Source organism: Sinohyriopsis cumingii, chromosome 1, assembly GCF_028554795.1.
Source record: "Sinohyriopsis cumingii isolate HCF-2022 chromosome 1, ASM2855479v2, whole genome shotgun sequence".
Lineage (NCBI taxonomy): Eukaryota > Metazoa > Mollusca > Bivalvia > Unionida > Unionidae > Sinohyriopsis > Sinohyriopsis cumingii.
This window is the reverse complement of record NC_142961.1, coordinates 149,899,288-149,924,665: the sequence shown is the minus strand read 5'-3', so window position 1 is coordinate 149,924,665 and position 25,378 is coordinate 149,899,288. Positions and strand designations below refer to the sequence as shown.

Below are 25,378 nucleotides of genomic sequence, written 5' to 3'. Positions count from 1 at the left end.
AATTCAAACCAACGACAATTTACTAGTAATGCTGAAGAAAAAATATTTAAATAAATCCTGGAAAGGGTTTCCTCTGGCTTTAAATATATAATTCGTTTACATCTAGATCAATATCTGGGGGCGATTATCAAACGTTTATTTATTTATAAAACTTTGGCAAGCCGCAATATTTTCTTATTTATATGATTATTTTTTACTCACATCTTAGACTTATCTCAGTACAGATTTATCTTGCGAAACTCATTATGACTGACATGTGATGACTTTTCTTCTACGAGTTGAATATAATCATGTACAGTTCTGAGACAGTTATGTATGTGAGACAGTTCTGATGATGTACGATGTTTTAGACAAATATTAACTGACATGGATTTTCAAGGAAACCAGACTTATCCATTTTGTAGAAGGATGAAATGCAGACTTTTCTTAAAAATTAGATAGCTTCGTTTCAGTACGTATGACATCGGCGCCAGGAGACATGTTTTACTTTCTTAACTGTCCAGAATCTGTTGATTTTAGCCAGGTCGAAATGTCTTACCCCCATTTAACGCCTAAGACATGTTATTCTAAGTGGACGAGTTGCATATTCAGCGGTCTCGAGTGTTCTAATGGTACCGTAATGGAGGTAGGAGTGATATTTATTCGCCTCTTTAATTGTCCGGAACGTTCCAAATAGGGATACACCTAGCTTTTCGACACGAGTCGAGGGCCTTGAGGCGCTAATCTTATTTTTAAATATAAGAAACAAATTGGGATTATCTCTTATCAGTGCTCTATATCAATTAGTTATATTTGCATTCTTAAAATCAAAATTTAGTACTCTGAAGCAATGGCGCCAAATGTATTGGATTTTGCGGTTGTTTGTTTCGGCCATGGCTGTAAACATTGCAGACTTATATAATATTAACTATTACTCAATGTTTTGATTTTTTATAGCCTTTTATCTAGATAATGCACATTAATGTACGCACTAAGAAATTAACAGTTTTAAGTACCACTTCTTTCTGTGATGCAATTTATAATTTACGCTTTACTGTTGCCAGTGTAGATGGCTTATTGGTGTTCTGAAATGGAAAATAATGGAGCAAGTTGTAATGGCACGTTATAGGATATTAAATTTGCTTCTCAGTAACGTAAATTTAAAATGTAGCCTATATATAACTTGCTGTCTAGCAAATAGTTTTAAGGGCCGTCTGAAGTTCTTGAAAAGTTATGACAAAATTAACCAAAACAATGTCGGACAGGTCATTTCAGTGATTTGAAGTATTGTCAATATTGAAGCACGTCGGTGATTTAATGTACTAGTAAATATAATCTTATTGACGCGTGCGTATAACATTGAGATTGCATGCATGCATTACTAAAATACTGCTTTGTATTAAGGTATTAAATGATTTGGAAAATTGACAATTTCTTTCTCTGTTACATTCAAAAGGAAATGTTCAAATTACTTTATAAACGATTCGTAAAAGAGATTCAACATATATCTGTCTCTTTTATACAGAATAATAATTACCCAGCTAGACTTTTCCTCTCCTTATATCAAGTCACCAAACAAATTTAAAAAGCGACACTTCATATCTAAATCCATTTCCGTCCTAATAAAGTTTATTTTATCTCTTTTTCTCCAAAATGACAACTGAGAAAATGGTAATGGCACTACAAAGATATATCACTACAAAGGTAACTCGCCTGCAACTTTAATAATAATAATAATAATAATAATAATAATAATAATAATGATAAGAATATGAGGAAGAAGAAGCAGAATTAGAAGAAGTGTGTGTGTGTGTGTGTGTGTGTGTGTGTGTGATTTGGATTTTTAACGTAGTTTTAACAATTTTTCAGTCAAATCGCTACGATGTCTGCAGTGTGACAGTTTATAGTGATGTCTAGAACTCGGGTATCATGCAACAGACATGTAGCATGATGTCCCACCCCCGACCAGTCCTAACACTCATCTCTTAATGCTAAGCGTAAAGCGAGGCAGCTGTTAGTACCATTTTTGTAACTCTTTGGTATGACTCGGCCGGGGATCGAACCCACGACCTCCCGCATCCGAGGTGGACGCTCTAACCACTAGGCCACCGGAGCAGTTGAGAAGAAGAAGAAGAAGAACAACAACAACAACAAGATAATAATAATAATAATAAAAATACTACTAGTACTACTACTACTAATAATAATAATAATACTAAGAAGTAGAAGAAGAAGAAGAAGAAGGAGGAGGAGGAGGAGAAGAAGAAGAAGAAGTTCATTGACCAGCTAATTCTTTTACTTTATTTTTAAGCAGTTTCTTGCCATAATGGTAACATTGAAAATTAGAATACTATGTACTGATGTAATTGACTGTACTGTATGAGAGCCCGCCATATTGGATCTCGGGTTTAGTGTAGCTTGCGTTTTCCCAGGCTTGTCAATCCTGTCATATTTCCCACTTACGCGATGCTGTTGTCAAAACAGCGTGCAGGGAAAACGTTACTTCCGTTTCGCGGCTTGATAACTCGCAGAAACTTGTTGATAATTCCATAATTGTCTATTATTAAATTGATTAAAAAACAGTCTTCTTCATCCTTCTCCAATTATATCGACCAGCATCTATCAAAGCAAAAAGTTCAAGGATGCAAGAATGGATATCTTAAAATATCACGCATATTGTCTTTATTTCATTAAAATCGTATTATTATAAGATAATTCATGCTGCTAAAGTTATAGATGTCTTTTACACTGAGGACGGTCAAATGAGAAAAAACTTTTTTTTCGGTCGCAGATAATGATCGATAATCGATACCAGTCCTCGCTGTTTCGTATTCGTGATCTTTTGTAAACATTGTTCCTTTAAACGAACCATTAAAAACTACTACGAAAGAGAAACGTCTTCTTAAAATATCTGACTGTTCTTCCGAAAGAAGATTAAATTTGAAGTTTAAAATTTACTGCATTAAATCATGCTAAACTTTTTGTTTTCTAAAATTGCACGGTCGAGTGTTAAATGCGAAAATGATATGGAAAAGAAAGTTCATAGTATGTTCTAGTTTATAATAGCACATGATGCAAATTTTTCTCCTTTTTCTTTTTCGTATCAAAACAATGTCTATCGACCGCATACATTTTTATCGAGTAGGTCTATATTTAATGAAAAGTTTTCTATACCTTGCTAAACCAATCACTGAATATTTTGAATTTCTGCACATACCTTTTGCGAATACAGTGGAAAATGAAGTAAAAACAAGGTCATGCATTTTAGCAGGATTGTTGCAGACATGAACTTGAGGTAAGGTGGAAAGAAAAGCGAGACTGCCACACGGTGATTAGTTTAATTGATAACTTATTTGCCACTGTCAGTGTAAAATCATGGTCATTGCTAATAGCAACGCAAAGAATAGCTAAGACGTGGAAAGTAAATGATTTCTTATATTATTCAATTCAAAAGTTCAAGGAAAACGAACTGCCTGTGACCAAGCGGTGTTACTAAATGTAAAATATGTAAAGAAATCCACACAAACAAATATTCTGCTTTTAAGCACTCTTGGACAGTTTCTCATTTTCTTTTCCGCAATCGATCATTTTTCTTATTAATACGATGTCTCCATAGTTGTAGGCTCTTCGTCCGTGAAAGTAATAATAGTTCTACCGTAACATTGCTTAAGGTGGCGCTCTACAGTTTCGTATTTTGTATAGGGTTACATTTTTTAATAAAAAGAAGTTCTTAGGTTTTCCTCACTGGTTATACTTATAGAAGTAAATAAAATCACCTCTGTTCATAGAAGTATGTGGACATAAACCGGTCTCCAAACTATTAGAAGTTTATCCAACCACTGCATATTTACGCGGTAAATATGTGATACGATTCCGAGTCAAAAATTAAATTTGTTTGCATATTCTGTAGTTCACTGTTCTAAAACAAAGACTGCACATATCCGATCACAAATACATTACAGTAGATATGGTAATTTCTGCAACCAGTAAACTTTATTTCTAAATGAATATCGCTACAATGTAAATTTTAGTTGTAAAAGTGACAAAAAGTTGTAAAAGTTGTAAAAAGTTACGTAAACATGGATCCTCAACTGTAATCTAACGGGTAGTGCATCAAACAATGCGACATCAAACGTAATGCACATTCTGTTTTGAAAATGATTTTGTCTGTGTAAAATGTTCTGTTTAATCGGAGGGACGTTTGTTCTTTGATTTATAGTTTGTAAGGAAAGTATAATCTACTTTGAAACATCAATACTAGTTCAGCTTTGGTTGGGACTATTTTTTACGCACAACAAATGAAAGGTGAAACGCCTGTCAGGATAAACGAAATTATTCGTCCTCCTTTCCATCTAAATAATTTCCAATGAAATAAAAAAAAAATGTGTGATAAAAATAATCTCAAATGGGTAATGATATAATATTAAATTTATGAAACTCGTTGAATAAATTCAATATTAAATCATTACCCATTTGAGATCCTCTACATTTTTCTGCGCAAAGCTATGTCACACGGAAATCAATGTTGTCAAAGTTTTCCACAGTATATGGTGGATTTTAGTAGTGCAGACTGTAATGTTCGATCTTGAGACAACGCATAACATTCGCAGACGTGTTAGAATAGATGAATGTTATCATGTAATTGATATGCAAAAACAGGATTAACAAACAATCAGGAGACATTTTTTTATCACGCAAGGCAATCATAAAATATCAAGGAACACAACACGAGAATGTAGTTATTCTCGATACATATGGAATTAATCAATACTATTTCCGACCTGAAAATTATATATCTTATGTTTATTACACATTTATATAATGATTCGAAATAAATGGCAACAAAGAATTATCTTTCTTGATATGTATAGACTAAATCTTTCATTTCTTTGATTTAACAAGCATTGACAATAACACTGTTGTCACCTCCAAAATCGTTTATTCAGTTTCGTTTTTATATTATTGGCATCATGTTTTCCTTAGATGCTTGTTCAAGCTAAGTGTCTGAAGACCCAGTTAAAGCTCTTGTTGATTGTACGAGCTTCGACAGAACACAAACCTTTCATGTCACAAAACTGATGAACCAGCGCCCTGTAATATGCAGTTAAAGCTCTTGTTGATTGTACGAGCTTCGACAGAACACAGACCTTTCATGTCACAAAATTGATGAACCAACGCCCTGGAATATGCAGTTAAATCTTTAACTAAACTTCCAACGCGTTAAATATCTTTCCAAGGCGTTAAATTGAGTCTAAGACGTTATAATAAACTTCATAATGTTTACAGCAAACTTTCCTAGAACTTATTTCGAATCCAGAAGAACTTAAGCATGCTACGGTCATTATTGCGTATCAAGAGTAGACGTTCTGTCCAATAAGGGTCGTTCTTAAATGTCAGGAATAGAACTCGTACCCAAAAAAGCTGCTTCTTACATGTCAGAAATAGAACTTGTACCCAAAATGATGGTTCTTACATGTCAGAATAGAAGTCGTATCTAATATGGATGTATTTTACATGTCAGAAATAGAAGTCATATCTAGTAATGATGGATTTTTACGCGAGTCTTATACAATAGTCCGTCGATTGTTTTTCAAACAGTAAATATTGCATGGCCATTTGTAATATAATTATTCCGTTCTCTGAGTTTTTTCTTATATAATTTAGTCTCGGATTACGCATATCACCTCTCTTATGACTGAACATCGATTTTGCAATTTCTGTGATATTTATATCTCCCGTGTCCTGCGCTGTTCTGGTTTCAGTTTGTTTTTTTGTCGTTGTAAAGTCCTAAACTGAAGTTTGGATAAGTAAGATTGAAATTATGTTTGAACTAATACAGTTTTTGTTTTCAAAAGCAGATGAAAGTTTTGATTCTTTTCTTAGATAAATGTTTATAATGCTGACTTGTATATATTACCTGGCAATATATATTATACTTTACACTGAAATTTCTATTCCCTCGACGTAGGAGATAAATAATGGGGTTCTATGTGTGTCATGTTACATATACACATATTTGTTGTGGCATCATTTTACGGAATAATATATTTTCCTTCGATAGATTTGTTCTGATTTTTTTGTTATAAAAAGTTAATATCATACCTTTTATGTTGTAAGATTAATTTTTGCGGTTGTCATGACAATGACTCGATGCACAACGCATTATTTATCTCTCAGATAAAGGACAGGTAGATCCCACAGACTTGACAACAAAAGAAAGAAGAAAAAAAAAACCTCATAAAAACATTCATCCACAGCTAAGGATGACAATCCGCGATATATGGGATATTATTAATGATTATTAATGAAATCTGTAGAAATTAAATAAAAATCAAGGTATCGATCGCTTTTATGGTAATTTCTAATTCTTCGTCACGTTTGCAATATTTTTAATAAGCACGTGATATTTTGAGGAAGAAAAAGAAACGAAACAGTACGTACAGACATTAATTCTAATGAAACAGTTTATCATATAATTTCTTTTTTATCTAAAAGAAAAACTGATTATTCGCCCTATAGCTGGAACAATTGTGAACAATCCGTAAAATGCGGATCAATCCGAAAACATGCCAACCTTTAAAAATGATTTGTATTGTTCATTACATTGCATGTATATTTTTAAAAAGCTATATTTATTATCTTAATCTTTAAATCGTATTTTCAATGTATCAAAGTATGACCTACAGATTAAACATATAAATGCATGTATTTTACTAGTGTAAAACTTTGCAGTTTAAATTTTTTATTTCTCGTTCTTGGATACGTTTGTTCTTGAAAATTCTACTGACTAAGAACACTAGAACTTAATCCCACAATTTTGATATTGATGTTATGATATCTTGATGAAAAAGGATTCAGGGCTTTAAACTTTGAAATAGCCCGAACACAATGACATATACCAGGCTGTACACTTTGAAATAGCCTCGAACACAAGGACATATACCAGTCTGTACATACTTTTATTTCTGATTCAGATGACTTAACTGCTGTATTTATAATTTAAATGAAACAAATTATAAATGTGATATATTACTAAAGCAATAATAGCATACAGACTCTCTTTCTCATTACTAGAAATAATCAAATCATTACGTGTACCAGTCATAATCAAATCATTACGTGTGATAGTTATAATCAAATCATAACGTGTACTAATCACAATCAAATCATTACGTGTACTAATCACAATCAAATCATTACGTGTACTAATCATAATCAAATCATTACATGTACCAGTCATAATCAAATCATTACATGTACAAGTCATTACATGTACATGTCATAATCAAATCATTACGTGTACTAATCACAATCAGGTTATTACGTTTATTAACCATAATCCGACTGTTACGTTTATTAATCACAATCAGATCATTACGTGTGCTAATTACATTCAGATCGTTAAGTGTGCTGACCACAGTCAGATCATTACGTGTGCTAATCACAATCAGATCATTACATGTACTAGTCATAATCAAATAATTACGTGTGCTAATCACAATCAGATCATTAAATGTGCTAACCACAATCAAATCATTACGTGTACTAATCACAATCAGATCATTACGTGCACTAACCACAATCAGATCATTGCGTGTGCTAATCATAATCAAATCATTACATGTACTAACCACAATCAGATCATTACGTGTACTAACCACAGTCAGATCATGGATATTCTTTTAAGATGCTGTTTTAAAACAAAATAGCTCACATTGACCCATGCATGGTCTTGTCCCATAAGGAGCGGGTGTTTATATAGCTTTCAGCAAACTCATCGACTCTTTGGCAGCAATATACAAGTACTGATTTACAGACATTGATTTTTGATGTATTGCAATAAAATACATCGATTATTATTATTATTATTATTATTATCATTATTATTATTATTATTATTAGTAGTAGTAGTAGTAGTAGTATTACTAGCCTGTAGTAGTAGTAGTAGTAGTAGCAGTATTGCTGCCGCTGCTGTTGTTGTTAATTTTGATTAGACAGATGTATTAAAACTTTGGTCCTTCACCTTTCGTGACAAAACATGAACATTACATCTCCATAGAACGTAACAAGAGACAGCTGTGGATTCTTTGCTTTTCGTCGACTTGTTTCACGTTGCCATGCCTCCGACACCTTTCGAACACAGTATTACACGTAACTTCAATTATTCATAATCTTAACTCCGATATACTACATTAAAGGCTATTTTGTTTTATTAGTGTTGAAAGAAAAAATAAATTTGAAATGCTTGCTTCACCATTGTGATAAAAACATTCTTCTACATATTATTACAATCCACTCCACTCCTAGAATCTTGGCGGATTCATGGTCTTTACTTTGTTCGTGTATAATTGTTTCCAGCTGTCATGTACTTGCCTAGAAAATTATTCCTTGAAAAACGTACTAAATATGCTTTCTTCCGTTGGAGATCATGTTCAAATAAATATCAACCTGTTACAGATCCAGAACAAACATAGCTGGAGGGCCAGAAAATTTCATGGAGCGTTTTGTCCATAATATTAAATTCTTCAAATAGTAGGAAAATAACAAAATAAAAAAATACGGGAGGGGGTTAAGTCCATAGCTTCCTGTCATGGATCCATGGCTGGTCATCTGATCGTGAAGAAGAAAAAATGATTGCATAGCTTTATGATAATTTATTCCTTTTAAACTGTTTTAATTCTTGTTACTTTCAAGGTAGCACACACAAATTAAAAACGAGGAAAAGCAAAATTTGAAGATTTCTTTGCGATGACTTTCAAGGTAGCACACACAAACTGAAAACGAGGAAGAGCAAAATTGCAAAAGATTCCTTAAGGATGACTTTCAAGTTAGGCACACACAAATTAAAAAGAGTAAAAATAGAAGAAGAAAAAAACATGAAAGATTCCATGGCGATGACTTACAGGGTAAGACATACAAATTACAAACTTGGAAAAGCAAAAACTGAAAGATTCCATAACGATGAAAAAAGAAGTATTTAGCTCTCAAAACTGTTTCCTTTTATGAGCCAGTGAATATGTCACTCAATTTGGAACATAATTTCAATTATACATTCAAATGACATAAACGTTTCAGCAGAACATACTTATTTCATCAAATGTTGACACACTTAAGACGATACTATGCAACCATTTAATGAGTGTGTTTCTTAAATCTTTCTTTGTCAAATAGACAACATTTTTAGAAGGTGAAGGACGATTACTTGTCATGTCATTTAGGCGTATTCATGATTTCAGCTCGGAATGTACCTTAACCAAAGTGTAGATTAACGCATGATTGACGAGGAGAGTATGAGGATGGGGGTGCCGCCATTTCAGGACACGGAATTAACAATTTTGCCTGAAGTTTCCTTATCATAAATTTATGAAGAGTTTCTTCTCTATTTGCAGGCAAGTTTTCTGGGAAGGAAAGATCACAACCACTCAGTCAAGTGATTACTGTTTCGGCATATTCATTTACACCCACTACACTTCTCTGGCTATATATATATATATATAAGGTATATATATAAGGGCCATTGTGTCCCCATGTCACGAAAAAGTCGCCAATTACTTAAAGGTATATCTGGGCTAAGGTTTAAAAATTCTTACATACAACTTACTAATACAAAAGTGTCTTTATTCAGTTGGAAAATAGTACAAAAAGGTATTAGTCCAGACAGATTAACAACGATTAAACTTAATCCGAACCAATTTCACAAGTATGTTAAAAATATCCGAGTTATAACAAAATGTGTACAACAAGATATTTCCATTATTTTAATTGAAAGAAAGCTCTTAAAAAGACGGATTTGAATTTGTTGAAAGCGGGAGGTGTCTGTGTGCGTGTGTCTGTGCTTGTGTGTGTCTGTGCGTGCGGTGTGTAATATTTCATGGAATGCAAATGATATTTTATGTATCTTAATATGAAGAAAAGATTTGATGAACTATTTAATTTCACGCAGTGAAGTAATAGCTGTTCATTTTTTGTTGCTCTAGAAAGAACCTAATTTAATAACTTGCATATTTAGTATAAACTGGGTTTCTTGTGGTTTGAAATATAACTGGGGATAGGTGTTTATTACGTGTGTTTTTGCTGCTTCCATTATTGTTGCTATCTGTTATCGTCTTTCCACTACTACTACTACTACTACTACTACTAACACCATCACCGACAACAACAACAATTAACACGTCCACCAATATTACCCCTGCTATTACGAAGCAAATTTGATAAATCTAATAAATGCTGGCACTGCATAAACAAATGGTTATGACCCTTGTTTGATAAGATGGGTTTATATTTCATTGAAGGATATATACAGGATTACGCCAGTGTCAAAATATTATCCGCGCTATTTACTTTAATATTAGTGGAGTTAGATGTCAAGACCTTTTCATCACCTTACGTGTGAGAAGTTTTTACTGAAGCAGACCAGTGTCTTTCAAAGTTAAAATCATGGACCAATGCAGCTTTTGTTTCGGATTTTAAACATTTGTGTTCCATGCAGGATTGTTTCTTGACTTATTTTGTTTCTCACTGGGGTGGAAAAGTGGGCAAGAATCTGACTAAATTAGTATTGAATTAGCTTGATACCCCTCATCTATGAGTGTGGAGTAGCACAAAACCCCACTTAAAGTCTTTAAACATCTCTTGGCTTATTACAAGACCATGGCGAGATGTCAAACATTTAACAAGTAAGCGTCATTGTTCATTAACAAATGGAATCATGGGAGATTTGGCCACGTGCTAAATAGCGCTCTACATGTTCTCTACGCTTCTTGAGGCTCCTAGTTTGGAGGAATAATGGGCTATCGAACGGTCAAATGAAGCCTTTTAACCAGAGGAAATTATGAAATAACAACGATTTGTCCAAAGCACGAAAATAATGATATCTGCAGATTTAATTAGGCTCCTTGCAGTGATGACGTTGACGAATTTAATCTAAAAATGTAGAAAAAATTCCTGAAATTCGCGTCTTTCTTAATTAAAGTTATTTGAACGCATTTCCAAACTTACCCAAACACGTGTTTTTAACTTTAATGAGATCGCGCGTAGATGGCCTTATCCTAAAAATCAAAGCATACTGACAATGTCTAAAAGGCATGATGTTAAATCAAATACAGGAAACTTGACATGACCTCACATGTTCAAATTGGGCAAGAAAAATGTGTTATTGCAATAATAATAATAATAATAATAAGTATTATTATTATTATCGTTTTCTTCAACTCCCAGATGAATGACTTAATGAGAATAAAATTGTATCTAGAACTGCATAACGATATGAGAACAACAATTGGTCTAAAATACCAAAACTGCCTGTGTCATGATACCATTCTTTCTGTTTTTTTTTTTGCCCTCCAATACAATTTTGTTATATTCATCAAGATTACTAGCTATCGTGTATGAGCCCACCTATTTCAAATTAGCTAAATATTTACATAACGGGGTTTAGCTCATAGCATCACCAGGGTAATGTATCCCACGTGCAACGTCGAGGCAAGCACCGCCAAAGTGCGGTATAGTTCTTTCATCCCGACTCGTCCATTTCCGGTTAAGGATCAGACCTGTAAGCTGATTGGGTTTATGACTGGAATTAAGGAAGTAAATAATGACGAGGACGATAAGTATGCGGAAGACTGCAACATAATGAAAGCTGTATCCAACTGAACTTATATGTGAAAGCAGTCTTATGAATCAAATAATAATAATAATAATAATAATAATAATAATAATAATAATAATAATAATAATAAAGGAGGAGAAGTTGGAAGAAGAAGGAGGAGGAGAAGGAGGAGGAAGAAGAAAAAGAAGGAATTTCTTTAACTCAGAACATTGGAATGAAAACATTGTCCTTAGATGTCATTATCGCAAACAAGTCTTGGTAGATACATATTTATTCGATACAGAATTTAGATCCTTCATTTGACAAGGTCGAGAAACTTGAAGGTATCATTTGATGTTCCTCATTGAGTTTCAATTTACGATGTAAAGTTCAACTGGTTTTATCACACAATTGTTTGAAAGTGACCAGTAAATTAAATAGTTCCATAAGTCACACACTAGTACAGATATTTCGCAACATTTATGTTTAATTTTCACAATAGGCAATTTTATTTATTTTTCTATTAGTGTGGAATTGCCTTCATAAAAGTGTATGGATCTATAATTAAATTTATTTTTCCAAAAAATTATGGACATTAGTAGCACATGAATTTACTTTCATTAAATATTTCTGGATTAACGTAGTTATTTAGCTTTTTAGCACAAAAAAATAAAAATACAATTGGCTTATATGTCAGTAAAGAGACTTGGATATATACATATATACACATAACTACATACGGATATATATATATATATATATATATATATATATATATATATATATATATATATATATATATATATATATATATATATATATATAACAATTTTAACTTGTTGGCCCTCGAGATCTGCTAATTTCTTGGACTGCGTCTTCATTTCGAAATTCGAAACTATGTACTGCTCTAGTACATATTGTTTGAAAAGTCAGAGAAATTTATAGAAGAGCTTGAAAATAGTAACATTTGGCAAACTATTCAAGAACAGCTATATATGTAGGAAAATATATAAAAAAAATACCAACAAGAATCAATGCGCATGTTTGACCTTTCAGCTATTGCTCCAGACCAAATTAATCATGTCAGATGGAGTCTTAGTATGCATGGAGTACCAACAAAAAAAAAACTTCCGGCCTATTTATGAGCATGGGACTGATTGTCTGCTATTGTTTAGACTAGCAATGAAGATACTCATATATATTTCATATGGTAGGAAAACATACATTTTTCATATGGTAGAAAAACATACATATAGGTAAGAAAATATCCATATTTCATATAGGTAGAAAAGTATACATATTTCATATAGGTAGGAAAATATTAATATTTCCTATGGTAGGTAAATATACATTGTTCATATAGGTAGGAAAATATTCATATTGCATACGGTAGAAAAGGACACATATTTCAGATAGGTAGGAAAATATTCATATTTTATATGGTAGAAAAATATACATATTTCATAAAGTAAGAAAATATACATATTTTATATAGGTTGCCTTCAGTAATGTCTGAATAAATCTGGTTTCGCTGTATCAGAATCAAACATACATTTCTGGCTCTAGCTCTGTATTTAACAGTGGTCAGATGGGTAGAAGCATTTTTGTTGCGCCAAGCCCCCACGTGACCTCTGCTTGTTTGGACAGCATGTCCATTTTCTCATCTTCCTCGTATTTGTTTTACATTACAGAAAGCGGTCCAATATGCAAGTGATCGGGGCCTACTAGTGTTTCCTCTATTTTGTCTTTCATTCCACACTAGGGATTAATTTTCAAAAATAACAGTTTATTACTAATTATCGGTTCGACAGAAGGATGTTTGTATTCTTTGAATCACTGAAGTGCGCTTCCTAGCTTTATTATTGGCCAAGTCAGTCAGATATTAACATGTAAAAATCGCGGGCTCGCGAACTGGTTATGTAGGTTGATTTATTGAATACAACAGTTTAAAGAAATTCGTCAAATGGTAGGAGCTTTGCTGCCAATTTGCAAAGTTGTTTAAAAATGGCTGATATCAGGGTCGGTGAAGGTTTTGGTAATTGATTTAAACTACCCATAAAGTAGGGCTCATTTGAACAGAATCAACATAAGTGCTTATTTTGTCATAAATTGCCAGTCTTTGGCAAATTAGGCTACCCAACATATTGCCACACTATTATTAAACCTCTTTGTTGGCATTTCCATGTCTACAGGAAGCCCAATAATGTGATGTTTTAAATCAACGTTCTCTAGTCTTTCGAGAGACAATACGATGTCCTTTTCATAGAAATGTTCAGCGAATCAATCTCTATATATGCTTATTATAGTATGAGCGCGATGAACAATACCTAACTTCAACCAGGACGTAAAAACACGAAACAAAGACGTTATGTCGTATGCATTTAAATTGACGTATCAGTTATTTACGAAAGAAAAAATAAGAAAGATACAAAGACTTTTAGCGTCACAGTTCAATTTACCGTTGGTGGGTTCCTAATACCAGAACTTTCTTTATAGCAGTGACATAGCATACACGTCCATACATCTGTATTGCAGTGACATAGCATACTACACGTCCATACATCTGTATTGCAGTGACATAGCATATTACAACATATTCTGATCACAACACAAAGACTTTCTCATTCACATCCTTTACCTCAAACAATAAATATCAGCAACGCCAACATTAAATTCATACAATCAGTACGAAACCTAGGTGTTACTCTGGACAGTACTCTCACATTGCACCAACGTGTCATGAACATATGCAAGGCTGCATATCTTGAGCTGAGACGCATCAGCTCAATTCGCAAATATCTTTCAGTTGATGCCACTAAAACACTTCTGTGCTCATTAGTACTTTCAAGACTGGACTATTGTAACTCAGTTCTGTCTGGTTCATCTCAAAATCTACTCCAGAAACTTCAAAAAGTTAAAAAACACAGCTGCTCGGATCATACTTAGAGTACCACGATCAGAGCACACCTCCCTGCTGCTCTGTACCCTACACTGGCTATCCATTCGATCCAGAATCAAACACAAAATTTGTTCTCTGAGCTACATTTCACTGTCGGACTCTAGTCCAACATACCTATCTGACCTCACCCATGTGTACACACCAGCAAGATACTTACGCTCCTCTTCTGACAATCGTATACTCATTATTCCCACTATGAAAACAAAGTCATATGGACAGCGTTCTTTTGCATACCAGGCCCCAGCAACGTGGAATGAATTGCCCACAGAACTTAGACACAAAGACACAGTGATCACATTCAAGAAGGCTCTCAAAACTCACTTATTTCGACTGCAAGAACAAACTTAAAGACCTAATAATGTTTCCTATCTGAAAGACTCAGCATGTTTTTTATTTTTTAATGTTTTTCTGATTTCATGTTGTTTGTTTTTGTAATAATATTATTATGTTTCTTATCTTATAGGTGTTGTCTAATGTTGTAAAGCGCTTAGAGCTTCTAAAGATTAGGCACTATACAAAGTCTTCATTATTATTATTATTATTACACGTCCATACATTCGTATTGCAGTGACATAGTATACACGTCCATACATTCGTATTGCAGTGATATAGCATACACGTACATACATTCATATTACTTATTTAAACACTGGAATATTTTTTATCAGTGTTTTCATGAAAGAATCAATACATCAAAATATTCATGTCTACTAGTTTTATTCTTTTGTCCATAACTTGATGGAACAGTGTATAAACCATGAAGACATTTTTGCCCGTAGCATACCATGTGATATTGTCAAAACATAGGGTACTGAAAGGGAACAGGACTCGGTGTCTTCAAGTTGTCGGTATTTTTTCGTGAAAGATATTTTTTTATTATAGGGAAACATTTTCATGCCTGTGTAATATTATTGGGTTATCAGTGATGTACAGTTAGGAAAAATAAAATGAATTACACATGGATATGTCCTTTCTACATGAACCATAACGTATGTCAGTAAAAAGCGGACAAAATAACTTCTGAGGGTGGCGTCGGATGTGGTGTGTGAAAAACGGGACAAACTGTCTGTTGTAAAGTCAACTTGGCCGGTAGGTTGAGAGGAGAGTGGCTGCACATTTGTTTGTTTGGTTTCAGAAATATTATTTGATTTAGTTACAAACAGCAATAAAACTGGAATTAATTTTTAAAAAATAATATTATTAATCCAAGTACAAGGCAAATGCTGTTCAAGATAATACAATAAATATAAATAATGAATATGAAACTCTCCGAATAGCATTGCTACCACACAAAATATAACCAAAGAATATATATATATATATATATATATATATATATATATATATATATATATATATATATATATATATATATATATATATATATATATATATATATATATATATATATATAGCATTGCTACCATACAAAATATAACCAAAAAATATATATAACTCTCCGAATAGCATAGTAAACATAGAAAAAATATAACCCAAGAATATATATATATATATATATATATATATATATATATATATATATATATATATATATATATATATATATATATATATATAACTCTCCAAATAGCATTGCTACCACACACAATATAACCAAAGAATATATATAACTCTCCAAATAGCATTGCTACTACACAAAATATAACCAAAGAATATATATATAACTCTCCAAATAACATTGCTACCACACAAAATATAACCAAAGAAAATATATAATTATCCGAATAGCACAACTACCACACAAAATATAACCAAAGAATATATATAACTCTCCAAATAACATAACTACCACACAAAATATAACCAAAGAATATATATAACTTTCCGAACAGCACTGCTACCACACAAAATATAACCAAAGAATATATATAACTGTCTGAAGAACATTGCTACCACACAAAATATAACCAAAGAATATATATAACTCTCCAAATAGCATTTCTGCCACACAAAATATAACCAAAGAATATATATAACTCTCTGAATAGCACAACTACCATACAAAATATAAGCAAAGAATATATATATATATAGCTATTTGAATAGCACAACTACCACACAAAATATAAGCAAAGAATATATAAATAACTCTCCGAATAGCACAACTACCATACAAAGCATAAAGAATGAATATAAAATTTCTCCAAATAGAACATTACACCCTCAGTAAAAGAAACACCCCACAATATGTACTGAAGAAGATGTTGAAGAAGAATGGCTATTATGAAGAACGTTATCGTGAAAAATTCCTGATTAAAATTGTATATAAAAAGCTCTTTACAATAAATTAATACTGAAAAACGTATTAATACAATGCGAACCAAATTTGCAACCTAAATATTCACTAAATTTGATAAATATCTTGGTGTGTGTGTGTGTGCGTGCGTGCGTGTGTGTATGCGTCTGTGTACAAAAATCATGTCAAGACCATTTGAAAACAATTCGCATCATGAAGTGTCTTACAAAAATGTTAAATAAATTAAGCTCCAATTTTGACTTACAATAGTTGCATCTTTCATACAATAATTCCATCTTTAATACAATAATTCCATCTTTCATGCACTAGTTCAATCTTACAGCGGGGGCAGTAATTAACTGTAGTTCAATCTCACAGCGTTTTTTTTTTTGTTGGGGGGAGGAGGCAGTAATTAACTTAGTTCTCGCTATTTTGACATAGTAAGAGGCGGATATTTTAAACTTGATTTTATTTCAATTTTAATTTGCGAGAAACGATTTAGCTAAAAAAAGAAATAAACAAAATTTTAAACGTTCAGCAATATATACAATATTTAAGTATACTTTCTAGTCTTTTCCTGCATTAGCAGGCGAGGACAACAGTCAAATCTTGAGATTGGATATGAAAGATACCGGTTGAATCAGCAAGGGACCACATAAAATTATATTGAACTAATTGCTATGGAGAAAAATTCAAAAGTAAGCATTAAACTCTATGAGAATATTGTTGAAAAGTATTACGTAGAACTGACCGCTCTTTTGTTTTTCCTGGTAATCAATCTAGTTAGAACAAAAATAAACATCTGGGAAAAAGATAAATAACCCCACTACAATAAAAAATATGAAATTATTCATCAAAATAAAAATTGAATATTGAAACCTCGTGCAAATATTCTTTAAAGTGTTACTTCAAACTTTTTGATTGTCTGAGGAATTAAAAAATTAAAACACTTCGAGCATACCACCAGTAATTTGTGAGCAATATGGAGACAGGTACAACAAGCTTTAATTTGAGCGAGGAGTGACATATTTTCCTCGTTATTAACAACAATATATACAGATATGTGCATGATTTATAATTCTACGTCCTATTTTATATTGCACGCCCGATTTCAAGCTACACGTAAGATTTCATGCTATACGTCCGATTTCATGCTGCACGTCCGATTCCATGTTACACACCCTATTTCAGAAGATTGAAAGGACATACAAAAGTGGCAATGAAAAACGCCAGGTTGGAGTGAGTGCTGAAGGTGATAAGACTATTCCTCAGGAAGACAATGCTATTTCACAAATAAACTGATGGCTTAAATTTAAATCTTTTTTTTAACAATTGTTTTACAAACTCACGAACTGAAATTCTTTTCTTAAAAATGTAAATCACGAAACTGTTCGATTTCAGCATCCCGTGAATATTCTCCAGTACAGTTTAACTCTTTTCATTTTATCGTTGTTTTTTTTTTCTTTATTCTTTAGTCTCACCGTTTTAGTTTAAATATATTTGTTTCATAAATTTGCAATTTGAGATTACAGGAGGTACAGTATAGAAGGTAAAGGATAAGAGCGAAGACAAAGATTTATAATCTTTTCCTTTGACGATTGAAATTTGTAAATATATATGAATATGAATATATGGCGGATGATATTAAGTTTTAATGCCAGAAACAAATTTTTAATAGTCAAAGTGAAGACTCTCTTGGTTAAACATTAGCATGTAGCCGAGGTATTTAAAGCCGGATGATGAACAACGAGGGGGAGGTGAAAGACGAGGATAAAGAAAGAAAGAAAGAAGTTAACATGAGAAAATGTCAATTAAGATGTGTAAAAGGTTGTATTTCAAGCCAAGAAAATGGGTATAAAAGATAGAGAAGACAAATAAATAAATAAATAAATGAAAAGGAAAATAAACAACAACAGCAATAAACCAACAAGATCAACAGTGAACAGTCCTTCCTTCTAGAGTGAGTCTCGCCGTTTTCTAGCTAGATCTAAAATTGATACCCATAACATTTTATGGCACTTTAATTAAAGCCATCACGTTGCTATTAATCTATCCTTACTGCTTTCCTTTGAGCAATGAAATATAATGTTTACACATTATACTTTGATTTACACTAAAAAGTTTAATTTTCTCGCATGCTGTCTGTTTGGATGTTTTGATTTCTACAGGAGGAAGCAATGCAAACTATTCTCTCTCTCTCTCTCTCTCTCTCTCTCTCTCTCTCTCTCTCTCTCTCTAAAGCAAGTCAATTCTTTTTAAGGGAATTCCTCTAAAATATCATTAAAGCATAAGGATAATACTTTCCGAATCTCACATTAACAGACGTTGGTCTATACTATACTTATTTTGAAAATTGGTATGATACGATCGTTTGTTACAATGAATGCATATGCTCCTATAAGCATACATTTAGAGTTTGTTAGGTTAGTTCGTTCAGTTACATATATGTCATGTACACGGTTTGCATCCACTCCACCCCACCTACCACCCCCAACAAAACCAAACAGATGGATAAACAGAAACAAATAGAATGAAATCCTAATGGATAAATAAATTGATAGATAAAGTAGAAATATATTAAATGGAGGGAAATGGAGCTACGCGCCTTTTCCAAGGACATGCCATGGTAGCCGATCCACGCTGACGTGGGCCGGTACCGATCCTGCGACCTCAGGATTACAAATCGGATATATATATATATATATATATATATATATATATATATATATATATATATATATATATATATATATATATATATATATATATATATATATATATATATATATATATATATATATATATATATATATATATATATATATATATATATATATATATATATATATATATATATATATATATATATATATATATATATATATATATATATATATATGCTTTATGTACTTCATAATCTCTAGACTTTATAAGTTCCAATAGTCTTTGTAAGAGTTTAGGTTCTTTACATGATGCATTTATTTCCATACATGATTATTATGCTGTATATTTTTATATATAAAAATTATCAACAAGTTTTAGAGTTTTCTGAATACACGCAATATCCGCGATGACTTCCAAAGTAACCCATATTGCAAACATAGTAAAGCAAAAGTGTATGCAATAATAATGAAGCAATCTATGCACATTTCTACACTGAAATTCTATATTTGTGTGAAAACTGCATTCTTTTCTTTTGTTATGAAATAATGCAGTTATAATTAATCTGCAAGGAAGAACTGAAACGTGCGACAGCCACAATACTTTAATTGATTTGGCGTATTTTGGGATAAGTTCAATAATAGCTACATAAATACGTTGTAAGGTGAGCTGTAAGGGTACTTTGAAAAGGTCCGCCATTCTCAACATTCAAATGGAACAAGGTTAAATACAAAATTTAATCTCTGTCAAATACTTATCGTTAAACTTGTACTGGCTTTAGGAGGACTTGGCTGAGTTCAAGATTTTTAATTGACTGAGAATTACAACCCAAATAAAATTCCAACAAATTCGACATCACGTTTATTGATAAAAAATGAAGCATGGTGATTTTGTTCCAGATAAATAAAGGTATTACATTATTTACCCCAATCTCAACGTCAGGTATTGACAAAACAATTATAACTTCTTATACTTGGTAGGTTATACCTTTCTGATAATTTCCGTAAACATTCTAACAAACGTACTGCTACTACTACTGCTATTACTGTCACTACTACTAGTACTACTACTAATAATAATGAGAAGAAGAAGAAGAAGAGCAAGAACAAGAACAAGAAAAGATCTTACCTTCTTCCAAAGCTTGCGCACTTTTTATACCAAAACTGAAATTTTCATTCACTCTTTGGGTGACCGGGTTCATAGTTTGGATGGGTGCAGGATTGTTGATTGTCGGCTGTCCCATGTTGTCAAACCGCCAGGAACAGTGTAAAGAATTGTTCTGGACATTCTGGTCCCGGGGATAGTTTTGGTTTACAGCCTCTGGGGGCATTACACTATTAAATGTACCCGGACCAAATCCGGAAAAGTCTCTGGATATGTACATAAAATTTCCGGGATTTTCCAACATGTCCGGGCTGCTGCTTTGGCGACAGGTTTGCCCTAACCCGAGAATTTCCTGGATAGCAAATGAAGGCCGTTGATTTGGTGAATACATTTGTCCGAAATGTCCATTTCCTCCATAATGTCCTTGGAAGTGAGACATTTGACCAGGAGGGCAATTGATGAATGAATTCATTACTCTTTTAACAATGACCAGATGTCTTTATTTAAATATTTCCCTCCTTGTCCTTGTTTTCCTTGATTCTTGCAACGGTCAATCTGATGGCATGTCTTCCGAACAATTTTCAACTTGCCACATAGGTGTCCAAATTAAGTATTTCCGGAAAACAACTTGATATTGGTCCTTATAAACGAAAAATTGCCGACTTTAAATACGTTTAAGTTTTCCAAACCGACGCAAAGACGAAAGTTTCTAAGATCTCAAAAACTGCACAGTGTATACTCTGCACGTTGTCCAAACAAGTATTTCCAAACGTTATGAAGCATAAATTATATCCATATCTATTTATTTTAATAAAAATCTCAGCAGTTCTTGACAAGATCACTGATTCACCTGCAGAATGTGTAATAAATTAAATATAGCATATTTTGATTAGCTATTAGTTCTTGAGAGCGCTCCACCCCTTAATGCCTCATCTGTTTAATAACGCCACACAAGCAAGTGTCAATCACGGTACTTGACGGTAGTTTATCTCATGGCGGATTAACTCTTAGCCACAGAAACAAACATACTTTTCAGAGTGGGAGTGGCGAGGGTTTATGCAGCAGCATTTTATACGAAGCATTAAAAGATGTTCCGAATTAGATGAAACTTCAGCATTTCGTTGGCACGTTTAGAACGCAGTTTGTGAACAATTATTTTTTCAATGAAAAAGATAATAAAAACGCAGAATCGTAAATAGAAACTGGCTGAAACAGGTCCATTTACTCCACGATTCCGGTTGATTTAAACTGTACAGGTATAATTGATACTTCTGATAGGGTGACAACGGTCATAGAAACACAGGTATTTAATAGTAGTTGTTGTAATTGTTGTCACATCCACTGGTTCCCCGTCGACTTTTACCATAGAATTTGTGTGACAGATAAAATTATCCGTGGAATTTTTCAACACCTTTAACAAAGCTGTCAAAACAGCGGCTAACTACAGTGCAAAGAATTAACCAGCAATTGTGCGGATTTTTGTGCAAGCCATTCCTTAAAGATACTTTTTATGTGCATCCCAGCTCTCTTTCTCTCTCTATCTCTGTCTGTCTGCCCCTGTCTTTCTGTATGTCCATCTCTCAAACAGATATGCATATACAAACAAGACCTGTGGGAACGTATGGTCTGTCTGTCTGTCTCTCAAACATACATGCATGGACAAAAAAAGGCTTGTGGGTACGTATGCGTTTTCGTTAACTGCCGCAACTACTGCTAGTATGTATGATATTCATGATGAGGACGAAATAAGACTGAGATTGAAGATGACACTAATTTTGCTAATCATGCAGCGCCGGCTACACACACACAGACACACACACACACACACACACACACACACAGACACACACACAGTCACTTGTCACTTAAATTTGACCATCGCTTTATTCATGCGCACGTTTATTGGATATTAAATGCACTTTGAGTAAATAGACATATAGACTTTTGCTGGTACCCTTTCGAGGAAATCCAGGGTCATATATATATATATATATATATATATATATATATATATATATATATATATATATATATATATATATATATATATATATACATACATACATACATACATACATACATATACATACATATATATATATATATATATATATATATATATATATATATATATATATATATATATATATATATATATATATATATATATATATGCATGCCCATATGAACTTAAATACGATCGCAATGAAAGATAAAATGAACTAACTAACTAACTAACTTGCTAAATAACTAAATAAATAAATAAATAAATAAATAAATAAATAAGTCCGACCTATACGGTTACCTTTACCTAGCGATAACCAGCCGAAAACTGTCACTTAAGGATCCATTACATCGAATTACTAAAGAAAGAAAATTGTATTGAGAATTCAGCTGTCGTTTTTATTTCCTATATGTGGCTACTTCAGACAAATTGTACTCTTTCTAGATTGATTGCTTTTACAAATACTATTAGTACTGGTTATGCGTTCAATAACTAGGCATGTAGTAAGATTCACAATTATCATGCCAATAATGTACACCGTACCAAAGAGCATTGGCAACTCTAGTGTACACCGTACCAAAGAGCATTGGCAACTCTAGTGTACACCGTACCAAAGAGCATTGGCAAATCTAGTGTACACCGTACCAAAGAGCATTGGCAACTCTAATTTACACCGTACCAAAGAGCATTAGCAATTCTAATGAACAACGTACCAAAGAGAATGTTAATTCTGAGAGATGAAATCTTCCATTTATAAAGGAAAAAAAAAAGATTTTTCAGTGTCACATTGTAAAAAAAGTTATACAGATTAAACAGCCAAACATTAATTTATTTTGATTTTGCAGGAATAACTATTGGGGCAGAGTTATCCTGTATTTTACCCTGAGTTTGACAAATCTATCTTACCATAATGCAAATTATGTTCACGTGCAAACAGTTTTACGAGATTAAGCTGACGTAATGAATACAAAATATTATAAAGTACACTTTGTTAATAGTGTAACGTTTACGCGAGAAAAAATAGCATGTGATGTGCGGGTAACCTAATCCCAGAAAATGTTGGTATCCCCTCGGGTTACTTTTCCCTAGACCCTCCCTAATTCACGGGGAAGATTCTATAAATCACATTGGTACATATACTGAATTTTGTTGCTCCTATAGATTTAGATGATGAGTTATCGCATATCTTTGTAGTGGAAAAGAGTGGAATAATACATCCGTTGGAGTTTTGTGTCTCCACCAGCAGTTTAAAAAAGGAACCTATGCAGGCCACACTGTCACACGCCGTCTTGAATCAAATGCATTCTCAACCTATGTTGTCAATTATTTGTAGAAAGTTCATGGAGAGAGAGAGAGAGAGAGAGAGAGAGAGATTACTTAACTGACCTATTTGTTTCCATATTCACATCCACTAACATTCAAAGCAGTCTTGTCGTGTACATCTTCTGTGACTATGTCCCTGTTGTCTCTTATCACTTGAAGTCCGAAGTCTGATAACAAAGAACCTCTCCTCCTTCACCTTCATAAGGCAACAATGAAAAATAAAACCAAGCAAGCAAACATACAATATAAAAAAACACCCCCACAAACAAATAAACCAACAAAAAACAACAACAAAACAGCAACAACAAAACAACACAGAAAGCGAACAACAAGTTGTATTACTAATTCAATCTCATCTTGTTTATTTCATATTTGCGCGCAGTTCTTCGGCTGAAGATGTTGGTCAGTATCATTCCGCTGAAATGAAGAAAAGAGAAAAGTAAAAAAATTCATTGATTTGTCATCATTAGCTTTTATTGTATATTATGCTCATTTCATCAATACATTGTGATGATGACGATGATGATACTTATCATCATCATCGTCTTCGTAACTAGTAGTAGTATTAGCAGAAGTAGTAGAATTAGTAGCAGTAGTAGCTTTAACAGTAGTAGTAGTATTAGCAGCAGCATAATTGCAGTAGCGATAATCGTTGTAGTTGTGTTTGATGTATATTCTATTATTGTGCATTTTTCTTCCTTCGTACATTTTGTTATCATATATCTTGTCTTTCTCCCTTCTCCGCATCCTTTCTCTAAATCATATTTGCTGCCGCTGCTGTTTGTATGCTCATAAAGATGATGATAATTATAAAACTACTACTACTACTAACATCATCATCATCATCATCATCATCATCATCATCATCATCATCATCATAGTCATCATCGTCATCATCAACAACAACAACAACAGCAGCAACAACAACAATTTCATCATCTCTATTGCAGCCTATCTCACTTTTGTTTCTGAATAGATCATTCTATAACATTTATTAAAACTAGTGTTTGGAATTGGATAAACTTAAATGACTTAATATCAGTCTATGCTAAACGATTGATGATTGAATAATAATCGATTAATTTGTCTACATTAGGTCCTTAATGGTGCTATTTTTTCAAGTATACCCGAGCCTGATGGTGCAGAAATAAATTTCGACCAAAATCAAGCACATTATTTGTAGTCGATTAATAGGTCATTTCAATGAAAGAGACCGATGCTCGATAAATCGATTAATCGCAACAACACGTAAAGCTGAAAAAGTAGATTAATCAGAGAAAAGGTTCGTTAAGCGTTCGTCTTTACATATTACAAAGTAAAACAGCAATTTTAATAGTTTATCTACAAATTTGGATGTAATTTGTGTTCAAGGTGCAGTCCACAACTCTAATCCACCACCTTGTTTGTGGTCCCACATTATCCACGCCGTCAGTTTGCTATTCCTCCTATTAATCAGATCTGGTGAGTTTACCTTAAGTTTTAACGGCAGAGACAAGACACGTA

At 32.9% G+C, this 25,378-nt stretch overlaps 1 protein-coding gene across 1 annotated transcript in view; it reads right to left on the bottom strand.

Moving 5' to 3' along the window:
- Positions 1–20,986, bottom strand: part of LOC149808138 (visual system homeobox 2-like) — a 30,465-nt gene extending 9,479 nt beyond the window's left edge. Inside the window, exons 1-2 of the mRNA XM_089950006.1 lie at positions 20,572–20,986; positions 14,026–14,054 (exon numbers count right to left, since the gene is read on the bottom strand). Coding sequence (XP_089806132.1) covers positions 14,026–14,054; positions 20,572–20,986 — 444 coding nt within the window. The remainder of the gene's footprint in view (positions 1–14,025; positions 14,055–20,571) is intronic.
- Positions 20,987–25,378: the final 4,392 nt, after the last annotated feature.